General features: G+C 44.0%; 1 protein-coding gene across 3 annotated transcripts in view; it reads right to left on the bottom strand.

The window, feature by feature from the left end:
* Positions 1 to 6,795: 6,795 nt before the first annotated feature.
* The window catches only part of raly (RALY heterogeneous nuclear ribonucleoprotein), a 43,471-nt gene continuing 36,938 nt past the window's right edge, over positions 6,796 to 13,328 (bottom strand). For 2 of the 3 annotated variants that reach the window (XM_078418855.1, XM_078418856.1), the window contains exons 8-9: positions 10,325 to 10,369; positions 6,796 to 9,635 (exon numbers count right to left, since the gene is read on the bottom strand). In XM_078418855.1, the coding sequence (XP_078274981.1) occupies positions 10,328 to 10,369 (42 nt within the window). In that variant the 3' untranslated portion in view covers positions 6,796 to 9,635; positions 10,325 to 10,327. The remainder of the gene's footprint in view (positions 9,636 to 10,324; positions 10,370 to 13,328) is intronic. The other variant, XM_078418857.1, reaches the window with a different exon arrangement.

The raw sequence follows: 13,328 nt of genomic DNA, 5'->3' as shown, positions 1-13,328 counted from the left end.
CTCTTAACAGTGTTGTGTTCAGTTAATGCACGATAAACTATACTTCTATGCTCATCAACACTCTTGAGTTTAACAGCATCTCTGGAGAACATGGTCAAGTGAAGCCAAATTCTCTTCCAGCTGTCTTCCCCCTTGCTACAATCAGTCTGAAGAAGGATTCGGTTCCGAAATGTTGCCTATCCATATCCTCTAGAGATGCTGCCCAACCCGTTGAGTTACTCCAACACTTTGTCTACTTTGTAGACCAGTATCTGCACTTCCCCGTGTCTCGCCGCTCTTCAATATGTTCCGTCTAATGAAAAGGTAAAAAGATTGCAGATTGCTAGAAATTTAAAATGAAAACCGTGCTGAAAATACTCGGTGGGTCAGGTAGCATCTGTGGAGGGAAAGACGGTGGTTAAGGCAGATGAGACCTGGCTTCACATTCATTGAGTAGAAACATCAACATTTTTACTCTGCAGATTTGCTGCATAAATGTATTTCCTGCATTTCCTATTTTTTTCACATTTCACAAAGTATAGGTAGATAAACAGGTCTCGGAAACCAATGATAGACACAAAGTGCTCGAGTAACTCAAGGGGACAGGCATCGTCTCTGGAGAAAAGGAATAGGTGACATTTCAGGTCTGATCCCTTCTTTGAGACCCTGAAGAAAGGTTAAACACCAGTGCAACATTATAAAACCCTTGCCATACATAACTGCTTGCATCTTCCTTCTCAATGTGGCTGTACGGTTCTGTGAAAATGTGAACACCTTTTCTTCCCTTCCCTTTATTAAATCCAGTGGATTTCTAACTGTTGGAAGGAAGGTTTTTAATAAGGTTTGGAGAGAATGTTACGTAAATATTGGTGGGATGGCTCAGTAAAAATCTTCATTTAAACAAAATTGGGCTTCGTGCAACGTGATCTCAACAATGATTCTGCCTTTGTGGATTATTTTCATGTCCTGATAAATTTGTCTTTGCTTACTGCATTTTCACCCTACAAAGTTTCCATTTGGAGGATGGAGTTTAGCTTTATTTTGCAGCGGATGATGAATGGGGTTGCGATTTATGAAGGATCGTGTGTAAATGAAGTGTGCAGAAAACATTTGCCATTTTTGTTAAACATCTTGCAAGTTCAGACACCACAGACTCACTCACCAAATCTGAAATCATTTTTCAGAAGGTGGTTTATCTGGGTAACGACAATTTTCAGATTTGCTAAGTGAAGTGGGGATTGGCTTCAATGCTCTATAATTGCTGTCACAATATACTGAAACATTGCAGCTTACCAACAGATTCTTGAATGCCAAAATGCTGAAGGAACACAGCAAATCAGTCAGCATCTGGCAAAGGAATGGACAGGAGATATTTTGGATCGGGATACTTCAGTCTGAAAAAGGGTGGTGGTGCAGCTAATAGAGATATTGCTTCACAACACCAGAGACCTGTGTTCGATCCTTACTTGGGGTGCTGCCTGCGTGGAGTTTGCAGGTTCTCCCTGTGACCACATGGGTTGCTCTGAGTTCCTCCCATATCCCAAAGATATGTGGTTTGTTGGTTCATTGGTCCTGTGTAACCTGCCCTTAATGTGTATCGTGACTGGATGAGAAAGTGGGATAACATCAAACTCATGTGAGCGGGTGATCAATGGTTGGCATCGACTTGGTGGGTCGAAGGCCCCGTTTCCGTGCTGTATATTTAAAGGTGGATCCCGGCCCGAAATGCCGCCTGTCCATTCCCTACCCAGATGCTGCCTGACCCGCTGAGTTCCTCCAACATTTTGTGTTTTTTTCAAGATTCCAGCATTTGCAGTTCCTTGCTTCTCCAGATGTGGTGGAAAGGAGGACGAGGCGAATGAAAGATCCATTAATGTTCCTTGAATGTGAATTGCATTGCCCATGGGCAATATCATTGGCACAATGCATATTTGATATGTCACCAACCCCAATTAAACCAACATTTGAATCAAAGCCTGTGAAAAAAACATAAACACAAGTTCTTTGAAATGTTTTCTTGTGTAATGTAAATGAAAATGTCTCTTGGAAGTTGAGAGATGGAGAAAGAGACTAGTTTTGGGGGAAAAGAAAATTGTTCTGGGTATTGCCACCATTTTCTTTATTTGGGCATTCTTCCTCTTAATCTAAGGCAATAAAGATAATGATAACTAGGCAACCTTCATTAAGAATATGCACAAGTTGTATCCACTTATGTTTTCTGTATTTACCTGATGCATGTCTGAGTAGACTGAACTATGTTTTGGTGAGGTACAAGGCACCTTACAGTACACCTTCCTGATCGGCTAACTCCCAAAGTGCCTCTGGAATTGAGAATGCCAAGACCTTGAGAGTTGACATTGTAGATATGTCCCCATCCACTTTAATGTAAACACATAGAAGGGATGCATTTTAATTTTCTTTTATATTGAGCTCTTGGAAGTAACACCAAATGACTTTGGGTGCTGTGCAACTATTTTTCTTTGTTAGGACAACAAACTGCAAGTGCAATTGTTATAAAAGAGCTGCCACCTTATTCCTAAAGGTTATGTAATGTAAGTTAAGAGGAACTTCCTTGGAGAATGGTGCAACGCATTTGAAAATAAATTGAGTGGACTTCTAATGCAGCTGGTGTATCATGCTTTCTTTTGAGTTGTGTTATCCAGAAGGGTTGGGGAACATGTATTGAATGAAATGGATAGTAGTAGCCTCCTTCAATCTCTATCCTTTCACCCTATACCTGTGGATGCAACTTGGATTGGGACCCCTCAAACTATTTGGTATATATATACAAAAACATGAGAGGAATAGAGCGGGTAGATGCACAGCGTCTCAGGCCCAGAGTAGGGGAATTGAGAACCAGAGGACATAGATTTATGGTGAGGGGGGGAAAGATTTAATAGGAGCCAGAGGGATAACTTTTTCACACACAGTGGTTGGTGTATGGAATGAGCTGCCAGAGGAGGTAGTTGAGGCAAGTCCTATCACAAGTTTAAGAAACATTTAGACAGGTACACAGATATGACAGGTTTAGAGGGATATGTGCCAAACGCAGGTAGGTCAAGTCAAGTCAATTTTATTTGTATAGCACATTTAAAAACAACCCACGTTGACCAAAGTGCTGCACATCTGATTAGGAAGAAAAAAAAAAGACAACATACAGTGGGACTAGTGTCAATGGAACAATTTGGTCGGCGTGGGCAAGTTTAACCGAAGGGTCTATGACTGCTTATACAACTACAATGAGACATCTGGAATGTATCGTGCAATGAAAGCTTAGAGACCCATGGATTAATTAATTTGCCTATCAAGTTAGCTTCCATTTCTGTCATAAAATACAGAATTGTACAGCATAGGAATAGGCTATCATGTTGCCAAACTAATCCCACCTGCCTGCACATGGTGTTTACCCCACATCCTTTTCTGTTCCTGTTGGTCCAAATATCTTTTAAACGTTGTCATCACATCTGCTTTTGCCACCTCCCCTGATGGTGTGTTCTAGGCACCTATCTTGTATATGTATTTTATAAAATCCAGCACAGATCCTTAAACTTTACCCCTCTGACCTTGAACCTATGCCCTCTAGAGTTTACATTTTCTACACTGAGGGGGAAAAGGTTCTGACTACCCTTTCCATGCCTGTCATACTTTTATACCCTTGTTTCTGGCGTCTCCTCAGTCTCTGATGCATCAGAGAAACCAGTCCAAGTTTGTCTGACCACTAATTATAGATAGTGACCTCTAATCCAGGCAGCAACCTGGTGAGTCTGTTCTACACTCTCCAAAACATCCACAATCTTTCTGTAATCTGACCATAACCACACACAATACTCCAAATTGGCCAAACCAAAGTTTTAAACAACTAAAAAACAAAAAGTGCAGGAGGAACCTGGCAGGCAGGCAATATCTGTGGAGATACACAGACGATGATCTTTTGGCTCAGGCATACCATGTGGGACTTTATCACAGTGGGGCAGTGGTAGAGTTGCTGCCTTACAGTGCAAGAGACCTGGGTTTGATCCTGAGCGTGAGTTGTACAGAGTTTGAACGTTCTCCATGTGACCACGTGGGTTTCCTCCGGGTGCTCCAGTTTCCACACGCCAAAGACATACAGATATGTAGGTTGATTGGCATCTGTAAATTGACCCTAGTGTGTAGAATAGTGCTAGTGTACGGGGTGATACTGGTCGGCACAGACCCGGTGGGCTGAAGGGTCTGTTTCCATGCTGTATCTCTAAAGTAAAGTCCAAATCAGTACTTTACTAAAGCCAACGCAGACGGCATCCACTGCTCTGCCCTCAATCATCTTTGCCATTTCCTCAAAAGATTTAATTATATTTGTGATTCAGAATCTCCCCATACACTCCCAATTCCCTATGCACCTCTGATTTCTGGATTCTCTCGCCATTTAGAAAATAATCTGTCTTTATTCCTACCAAAATGCATGACTCCACACTTTGCTACACTATATTCCATCTACCACTTCTCTGCCCATCTCCCAACCTATCCAAATCCTACTGCAGAGTCCCTGTTTTCTCTACACGACCTGCCCCTCCACCTATTTTGGTGCTATTTTATACAGTGCAAGCTGCAGCTGGCCATAAAGGCCCAGATAAATCCCATTCTGGATTTGTAGCTCATTGATCTGACACTTTGCAAATCCATTTCCATTTCAATGAATGAAAATCAAACCTTTGGAAATCTGGACTGAAAGCAGATATTGCAGGGAAATGCATTGAACGGGCAGGAAAAATGATAAGAGAAACAGCTAATTTCTGAATTCTACCTTGGGTATATTTCTACATCATCCCTGGATAAAGCCCGGAGATATTTAACTTGAAAGAACTCTTTCCACAGATGTCCAACCTCTTATTCTCTAACCCAGGTAATATCCTGGTGAATCTCTTTTGAACCATCTCCACCCCAACCTCCACCTCCTTCCTTTAGCGTGGTGACCAGAACTGTACAATGCTCCAAATGCTGCCGAACCAAAGTTTTGAACAGCTGCCGCTTGATTTCCTAACTTTTATACTCAAAACCCAGACTGATGAAGGGAAGTAAGCCATACACGTTCTTTACCATCCCATTCACGTGTTGCAACTTTGAGGGACCTTTGAACTTGCAGCCCAAGATCCCCTTGCATAGACAAACTCATACTGTATAGAAACAGGCCCTTCGGCCCAACTCTTCCATGCCGATCAAGATGCTCCATTTAAGCTTTGGTGTGAACACTCCCTGAAACTCCTGCTTCTCACCCTCTCTGCCTCCTGTGTGCTGCTCGGTGAGTGGTGTTTCACCCGATCCAATGCATCATAAAAGGTACCAGACACTTCATGTACTGGGTCTTAAAGTATGATCCGTGGTAGGAAATGTGAAGAGTGCAGTCTACTCCACCTAGCAAAATATTAAAAGATCATAGAACCATACGGTGTGGAAACAGGTCCTTCGGCCCAACCTGTCCACATACCCTATCTAATCTAGCCCCATTTGTCCACAGTTCCCTCAAAACCATTCCCATCCATGTACCTGTTCAAATGTCATATTAATATTAATGTACCTGCCTCAACTACTTCCACTGGCAAAATGTGTAGGATGGAACTGCGGATGCTGGTTTACACTGAAGATAGACACAAAATGCTGGAGGTCAGCAGGTCAGGCAGTTTTTCTGGAGAAAAGGAATAGGTGACGTTTCGGGTCGGAACCCTTCTTCAGGAGTCCGAAACATCACCTAAATTTCTTTTCTCCAGAGATGCTGCCTGACCCGCTGAGTTATTGGTGCTTTGTGCCCAGTTCCACTGGCAGCTCATTCCATCTCCCCACTGCCTGCTGTGAGGAAAAGAGTTTAATTAGATTAATGTGGAATAAAGCTATCCCACAACCAGAATACTGTGGTTTGTAAATTACACCATTTACACACTTGTTGACTATTTTTAACTCTGACCATGAAAAGATGTCTTTAGTTTCACATCTGCTAAAGTTCCTAACACCATTCATTGTTTCAAAGATGAGCCGTTCACACTTCTCCGAACTGCAAAGTCTTGTGTAAATGTTAAGGGCTGGTGTCTTGCCAACTTCAACTGATTTGAGGAAGACCTTGGTGTATATCTGCAAACATCTGACTTCCTTCCTCCCTTCACAAATGAAAGTGGACTATTTGGAGTAATTCAGCAGGCCAGGCAGCATCTCTGCAGAACATCAGCAAGACCCTACTTCTGCAAAGGTCTGAATGACAAGCACCATTGATTCTTTGGAAAGTTTGGACTGCCCAGAGTAAAAACCACCAGACTTTATGTTAGGGCAGAGACTCAAAACTACTTCCATTTAGTGTATCAGTCTGAGGCAGGGTCCTGACCCGTAACATCATCTGTTCCTTCCCCCCACAGATGCTGCCTGACCCACTGAGTTCCTCCAGCATTTTGATTTTTCGTTTGCACAGTGGTACAGCTGGTAGAGATGCTGCCTCACAGAGTCAGACACCCGGGTGCGTTCCTGACCTCAGGTGCTGTCCGTGTGGAAGACGTACAGATTTGTAGGTTAATTGGTCTTCTGTAAATTGCCCTTAGTGTGTAGTGAGTGGATGAGAACATGGGATAACATAGAACTAGTGTGAACGGGTGATCGATGGAGTTGGTGGCCTGTTTCATTGCTGTGTCTTTAAACTAAAATCAAATATTTCAACCATTCAGTGTAGCATGCTTTACAAAGTCTGGAAGCATTATAGAAATGCAAATCTATGCTTGGGCTTATGAAAGGTCAGGTAGATGGAAATAAAAACTATTTGTAATCACTCTCAATAGCAAATATTTTTTATTGGAGTACTGTACAACTCATAACGTTCTCCCACACGTTGCTCATGAATACTTTGCAGATCATGAATAAATAAACTATTTTTTAAAGTAGTGAAGCACAAATAACCTTTGGCACCCTGCAGGCACCAGGTCACGCTGAGAGAAATCCCACCCCCACCTCTCTTCCAGCTTTCTCCCTACCCACTACAATCAATCTGAAGGGTCCCGACCCAAACATCATCTGCCCATTCCCTCAACAGATGCTGCCTGACCCACTAACTTCCTCCAGCACTTTGTGTTTTACTGAGAATATATAAAGATATATTATCCCAACATCTTCTCCAGTGCCTTGATCTTTTCTATAGAACAAAGAACTGAACGGCAGCAGAACATTTTTTTCCCCATGTGCCAACCTAAAAGCCTCTTAAACACTGCTATTGTGTCTGCCTCCACCACCACCCCCAGCAGCACATCCCACCACCCTCTGTGTAAAAAAATTGTAGCTTTAAGATGAGAGGGGCAAAGTTTATAGGAGATGTGCGGGGGCAAGCTTTTGTTTGCACAGAGTAAGTGCCTGGAACGCACTGCTGGGGGTAATGGTGGAGGCAGATACGGTAGTGGTGTTAAAATGTTTTGGGGTAGGCACATGGATAAGCAGAGAATGGAGGGATATGGATCATTTGCAGGCAGATAAGAATTGGTCTTGACATCAAGTTCAGCATAGGCATTGTGGACTGAAGGGTCTGTTCTTGTGCTGTACTGTTCTCTGTTCAACAAGAAGGTGAACTAACACCACGAGAAATAGGCAATAAATACTGACTCAGACCCCAGGAGGGTTTTAAGATCGACAGTGCATGCCCTCCATTTCCAGATCCCGTATAAGGCCAGTCCATGTCCAGCACAAAAGGCCCCCACCCCAAAACGTCGCCTCTCCATTCCCTGCACAGATGCTGCCTGACGCGCTGAGTTCCTCCAGCACTCTGAGTTTAGTTGGCATTCTCTGAAGTGTGTCCTAACCTATCAATCAAAACAAGCCTCCTGATTTTGCAATCACAATTTAATTCTTCAGTAAGCCTTTTTTAGACACTGAATACCCTTCGAATGGAAAGGAAATATTATTAGCAGAAAAAATGAGGTATGATATAATTCACAAATCACTTAAATAGACACAAAATGCTGGAGTCAGCAGGTCAGGCAGCATATTTGTAGAAAAAGAATAGGTGACATTTCGGGTCAGAACCCTTCATCAGAAGAATGGTTCCGACCCAGAACGCCACCTACTCTTTTTCTCCAGAAATGCTACCTGACCTGCTGAGCTACTCCAGCACTTGGTGTTTATCTCCAGTGTAAACCAGCATCTGCAGTTCCCTCCTACACAAATCACTTAGATTGATGATAGACGCATTTGGATCATCGGCAGAGGATGGGAAAGTAATTCACCAAAACAAGCAGACAAGGGGCAGAGAATTGAACCTGCTGTTTTTTGACCCTGGTCAGTGTAATCTGTGACTATTCCCTCAGCCTCTCCACTCCACTTACAGAAAGAGTGGAATAACTCAACTGGCCCCAACTCTGCCTTCCGTTTAGTCCCAGCAAGCTGTAGTTAGGCCTGGCTCATAACCTGCAGCTAAACATTTATTTGAACAATTCTGTTTATCAATTATTAAACAATTTCAAATAAATATGCAAAATTGTTTGACTGAGAATCAGCCAATCAGATAATGCAGTCTTTATTGACTTTCCATTTGGCTAATATGGATTTGCCATTGAGGGGAGGAGGTGGGAGGTTACATGTTCAACAAATGTCCAACTGGAGGAGATGATAACATTACAGGAGAGCGTTTAGAGAATTACAGCATGGAAACAGGCCCTTCGCCCACCAATTCCTTGCCGACCATCGATCACCTGTTCACACTAGTTCTGTGTTGGAAAATGGCTAAAATGACAGATCAGTAAGAACACAGTAGTGCAGCAGGTAGAGCCGCCGCCTCACAGCGCCAGAGGCCCAGGATTTGATTCTGACCTCGGGCGCTGTCTGTGTGGAGTTTGCACGTTCTTCCCTATGACCATGTGGGTTTCCTCCGGGTGCTCCGGTTTCCCACCCACATCCCAAAGTGGTGTGGGTTTGTAGGTTAATTGGCCCTCTGTAAATTGACCTTAGTGTTCAGGGAGTGGATGAGCAAGTGGGACAACATGGAACTAGTGTGGGCAGCTTTCTTCCATAACATGCCAGCGGGAACCCACAGGCAAGGCTGGCACAGTTACGCCAGGCTGACTATGATGAAAGAAATCATTATTTGAATGGACACAAAGTGCTGAAAAGACACAAAGAGTCCTGAACTGAAAAGGTCACCTATCCATGTTCTCCAGGGATACTGCTTGACCTGCTGGGTTACTCCAACACATTGTGTTTTTTTTGTAATCCAGCATTTGCAGTTCCTCAAGTCTAAATATTTGAAAGAGGTGGTTTATTCTCCCTCATCGAATAAGTAATCCAAATTGGTAATATTCTCGAGAATGATGGAGATTGACAACAGTACTGTACATGCCAAGAGAATAGAATGAATGAATGAGTAATCTGACATCTACTGCTCATCCCAGAGTTACAGGCGATTGGCCATCAGTTTGTTCTTTGTGCACCGTGTTTCTTGCAACCAATCCTGAGGCACAAACAGGTTTTGTTTTAATCATCTGCTCAGCGATGTGGGAATGCCCAAATGTTTTACAGATGTCCCCATCCTCCTGGTCTAGCTGAGGTGAAACACTGATGTCCTTTGGTGGCTTCTCGGTTAATTAAGCGACACGAGGCTCAGCCGGTTTCGATCGCTCCCCCCGTTACTTGTTGCCTGCTGGGAACCACTGGCTTTCAGTCTGTAAAAATAAAAAGCCAATTTATGCAGGAAGCAATCTGTCTAAACTGTCAAGCATTCACCCAACACAGTGTGACAGGTGGACTCAATGGGAATACTTCACTTCATTAACCAGAGAACCATCAATGGTAATAATGGCCCACTGCTCTGACTCCGCGTCCAATCAGCTTCCTCTCCCAGAGCTTTGCGTCCAATGAACACACTCTTTGAATTCTTCATCCAATGAGCTTACTCCACCAAGTTTCTTGCCCAATGAACACACTCTCCCAGAGTTCCTCGTCCAAAGAGCTCGCTCGACTAGGATTGCACACAATACTCCAAATATGTCCTAACCAAAATCCTTCGGCCCAAGTTGCCCACACTGGCCAACATGTCCCTGCTACACTAATCCCACCTGCCTGCACTTGGTCCATATCCCTCCAAACTTGTCCTATCCATGTATCTGTCTAACTGCTTCTTAAACATTGGGATAGTCCCAGCCTCAACTACCTCCTTTGGCAGCTTGTTCCATACACCCACCACCCGCTGTGTGAAAATGTTACCTCTCAGATTCCTATTAAATCTTTTCCCCTTCACCTTAAACCTGTGTCCTCTGGTCCTTGATTCACCTACTCTGGGCAGGAGACTCTGCATCTACCCGATCTATTCCTCTCATGATGCAAGAAACAAATTGGATGATAAAACACATACCTTCTATTCTAATGTTGCCTCTGCCATTGCTCTGTGACGAGCCTCCTGCAGGGAGAGAGAATTGAGATAAGTCAACATTTCTGGACAGTCAGAGCGAGGACAAGGGTAGAGGTGGCCAAGCCAGAACACAATCCTAGAAAAGGTGATGGAACGAGACTTTAGAACAATGGAACTTTGCACTGCAAACCGAGGCATGGCTGTGATGCCCTGTCTGATAGAGATCAGCTCTTTAGGTTAGTTTAGAGATCCAGCATGATGACAGGTCTTTCAGCCTACAGCATCCATGCATACAAGAGGCATCAGGTTTTGGCACCATGTTCGAAGTCCAGTCTGCACTCTAGTACTTATGATCGGTGCCCGATCCAGGCGAGCCCCAGGCTACTGCAGGCCTCCGGCCATCACCTTCCTTGGACACCACGTCCCTCTCCTCGCCCGTACACCAGGGGCCTCCCACAGCCGACCTCGGCCAGACCACCGTTCCCACTCCTCTCCTACCATAACACACAAGCAAGAGATGCTAAAAGATCTCAACATTTTGCCTGTCTACGCCTTTGGGCAACATTTCCAAGCTTGCCTCGTCTTTGAGGGCAGCCCAGAGTGGACCTGCTCTCAGCTCAGCTCTCAACTCTATGTACATTGTGCTGAACTTAATAAACAACTTGTTTTTAACCCAAAGTTAGGAGGGCCACAAGATAGACCCAAATAGCTGGAGTAACTCGGCGGGTCAGGCAGCACCTCTGGAGAAAAGGAATAGGTGATGTTTCGGGTCGAGACCCTTCTTCAGACAGTCAGGGAATGAGAGATATAGACGGTGATATAGAGAGACATAGAACAAATGAATGGTAGACATACAAAAAGGTAACCATGATTAAGGAAAGGTGGAACCAACAATGGCCCATTGTTGGCTGTGGAGTAGGTGATAACGAGTTATACAGACAGTGAAACTAGTACAACGACTGGAGTGGGGGAGGGACACGGAGAAAGGGAATGCAAAGGGTTACTTAAAGTTTGAGAAAAAGTTAGAGTTCGGATGGCTGTTGGAACGTGATTGATAGCCTGTTAAACCACCTCTAACCACTGACCCCTTCCCCTCCCCTCCCCCATCCCAGACTTGCTTCTAGTTGCCTGTTTCCTATTAATGTACTCAAAAAGCTCTGCTCCTTTTACAAATTTTATCGCATTCTTGATCAATACCATTTGAAGGCAAAGGGATTAGCTAAAAGATTTCCACATCAGACAAAATTATTTCTTGAGGCAAAATATGACTCGTGGCCACAAAGTATCTGATATCAAACAATGTCTGCCGGGGTTGGAGCGGAATAATGGCTCCTTAGATCTTGCTGGATCTTGCAAGAATATCCTTCCTCAAATTTGGAGACCAAAATTGTACACATTACTCCAGGTATGGTCTCACTAGGGCCCTGTACAACTGCAGAAGGACCTCTTTGCTCCTATACTCAATTCCTCTTGTTATGAAGGCCAACATTCAATTGGCTTTCTTCACTGCCTGCTGTACCTGCATGCTTCCTTTCAGAGACTAATGCACTAGGACACCCAGATCTCGTTGTACGTTCCCTTTTCCCAATTTGACACCATTCAGATAATAATCTGCCTTCCTATTCTTACAACCAAAGTGGATAACCTCACACTTATTCACATTAAACTGCATCTGCCATGCATCTGCCCACTCACACAACCTGTCCAAGTCACCCTGCAACTTCATAGCATCTTCCTCACAGTTCACACTACCACCCAACTTTGTATCATCTGCAAAAGTGCTGGATGAACTCAGTGGGTCAGGCAGCATCTGTGGAGGGGATGGACAGGTGACATTTCAGACTGGTGAAAGGCCTGTCTGTTCCCGCCAGCACTTTGTGTTTTGTTTGAGTATAATTATAGAATCATACAGCTCAGAAACAGGCCCTTCGGCCCAACCCACCCATACTGACCAAGATGCCCAATCCATGTTAGTCCTCTGTTTATTAACTTTCATAATATTTCGAACTTAGCTCTCATTGTCTTTGTGAAGATGGCAGTGTGTAGAGTCACACAGACATACAGCATGGAAACAGGCCTTCAGCTCAACCCATCCATGCCAACCAACATGCTCCATCTCCACTTGTCCCACCTGCCTGCATTTGGCCCATATCCCCCTAAACCTTTCCTATCTCTGAACCTGTCCAAATGTCTTCTACATAGTTTAGTTGGCTCGATTGCAATCATGTATAGTCTTTCCACTGAATGGTTAGCACAAAAGCTTTTCACCGTACCTCGGTACACGTGACAATATACTAAACTAAACCCGAGGTCGAATTTGAACCCGGGTCTCTGGCGATGTGAGGCAGCTTTACCAGCGTGGTGACAGAGTTGCAGATCGCTGGGTCAGTGCCGTGCTCCCTGCTGACCAAAGAAAGGTGTTGCAAAAGAACAAATCCTTGCATTTCTCATTACAACGGAGAGCAAGGTGTTGCAGGGCTCGGGTTAAATCATCCAAGCTGCAGCACGACCCTACACTGTCAAGAGTGTGCTCATGCAAGTCAGACGCAGCCAGCTCTTCGGACAACCCTGACAGTGGATTCTGTTCTCTATAGGCCTCTGGGCTGCAGTTTGTGCCAGTAAAGTATATTGAATCAGCCCCCTTTCTACTTTTCTACGGATCATGAACTAACAAATCTGCTGGGTTTTAAAAGCATGTTTTTAAAATGTTACCTCCATAAGGAGTCATGGGTTGCATAATCTCACGGGCTTAGTTTTAAATTAAAATAAAACCCCAATTTATTTCGCAAAGTCTCTAGACTAAATAGTGGAGACAGTTTGCTATGAAGGGTGTTTTATTGAAGATTTATGTGAGGGCGTAGTGCAGGGTCAAACTTGGCCCATCGCTGGGCAATGGCTCTACTGCACTCTCTGGTGGTGACATTGGTTATTGCGATATTAAAGGGAAGAGTTAATTGTCAGAGGTATAGAATCTTAGAATCATGCAGCACAGAAACGTCTTAAGGAA

The sequence above is a fragment of the Rhinoraja longicauda genome, chromosome 22 (genome assembly GCF_053455715.1).
Source record: "Rhinoraja longicauda isolate Sanriku21f chromosome 22, sRhiLon1.1, whole genome shotgun sequence".
NCBI lineage: Eukaryota > Metazoa > Chordata > Chondrichthyes > Rajiformes > Arhynchobatidae > Rhinoraja > Rhinoraja longicauda.
The sequence above is the reverse complement of the archived record's forward strand: the minus strand, read 5'-3'. Positions and strand labels throughout refer to the sequence as shown.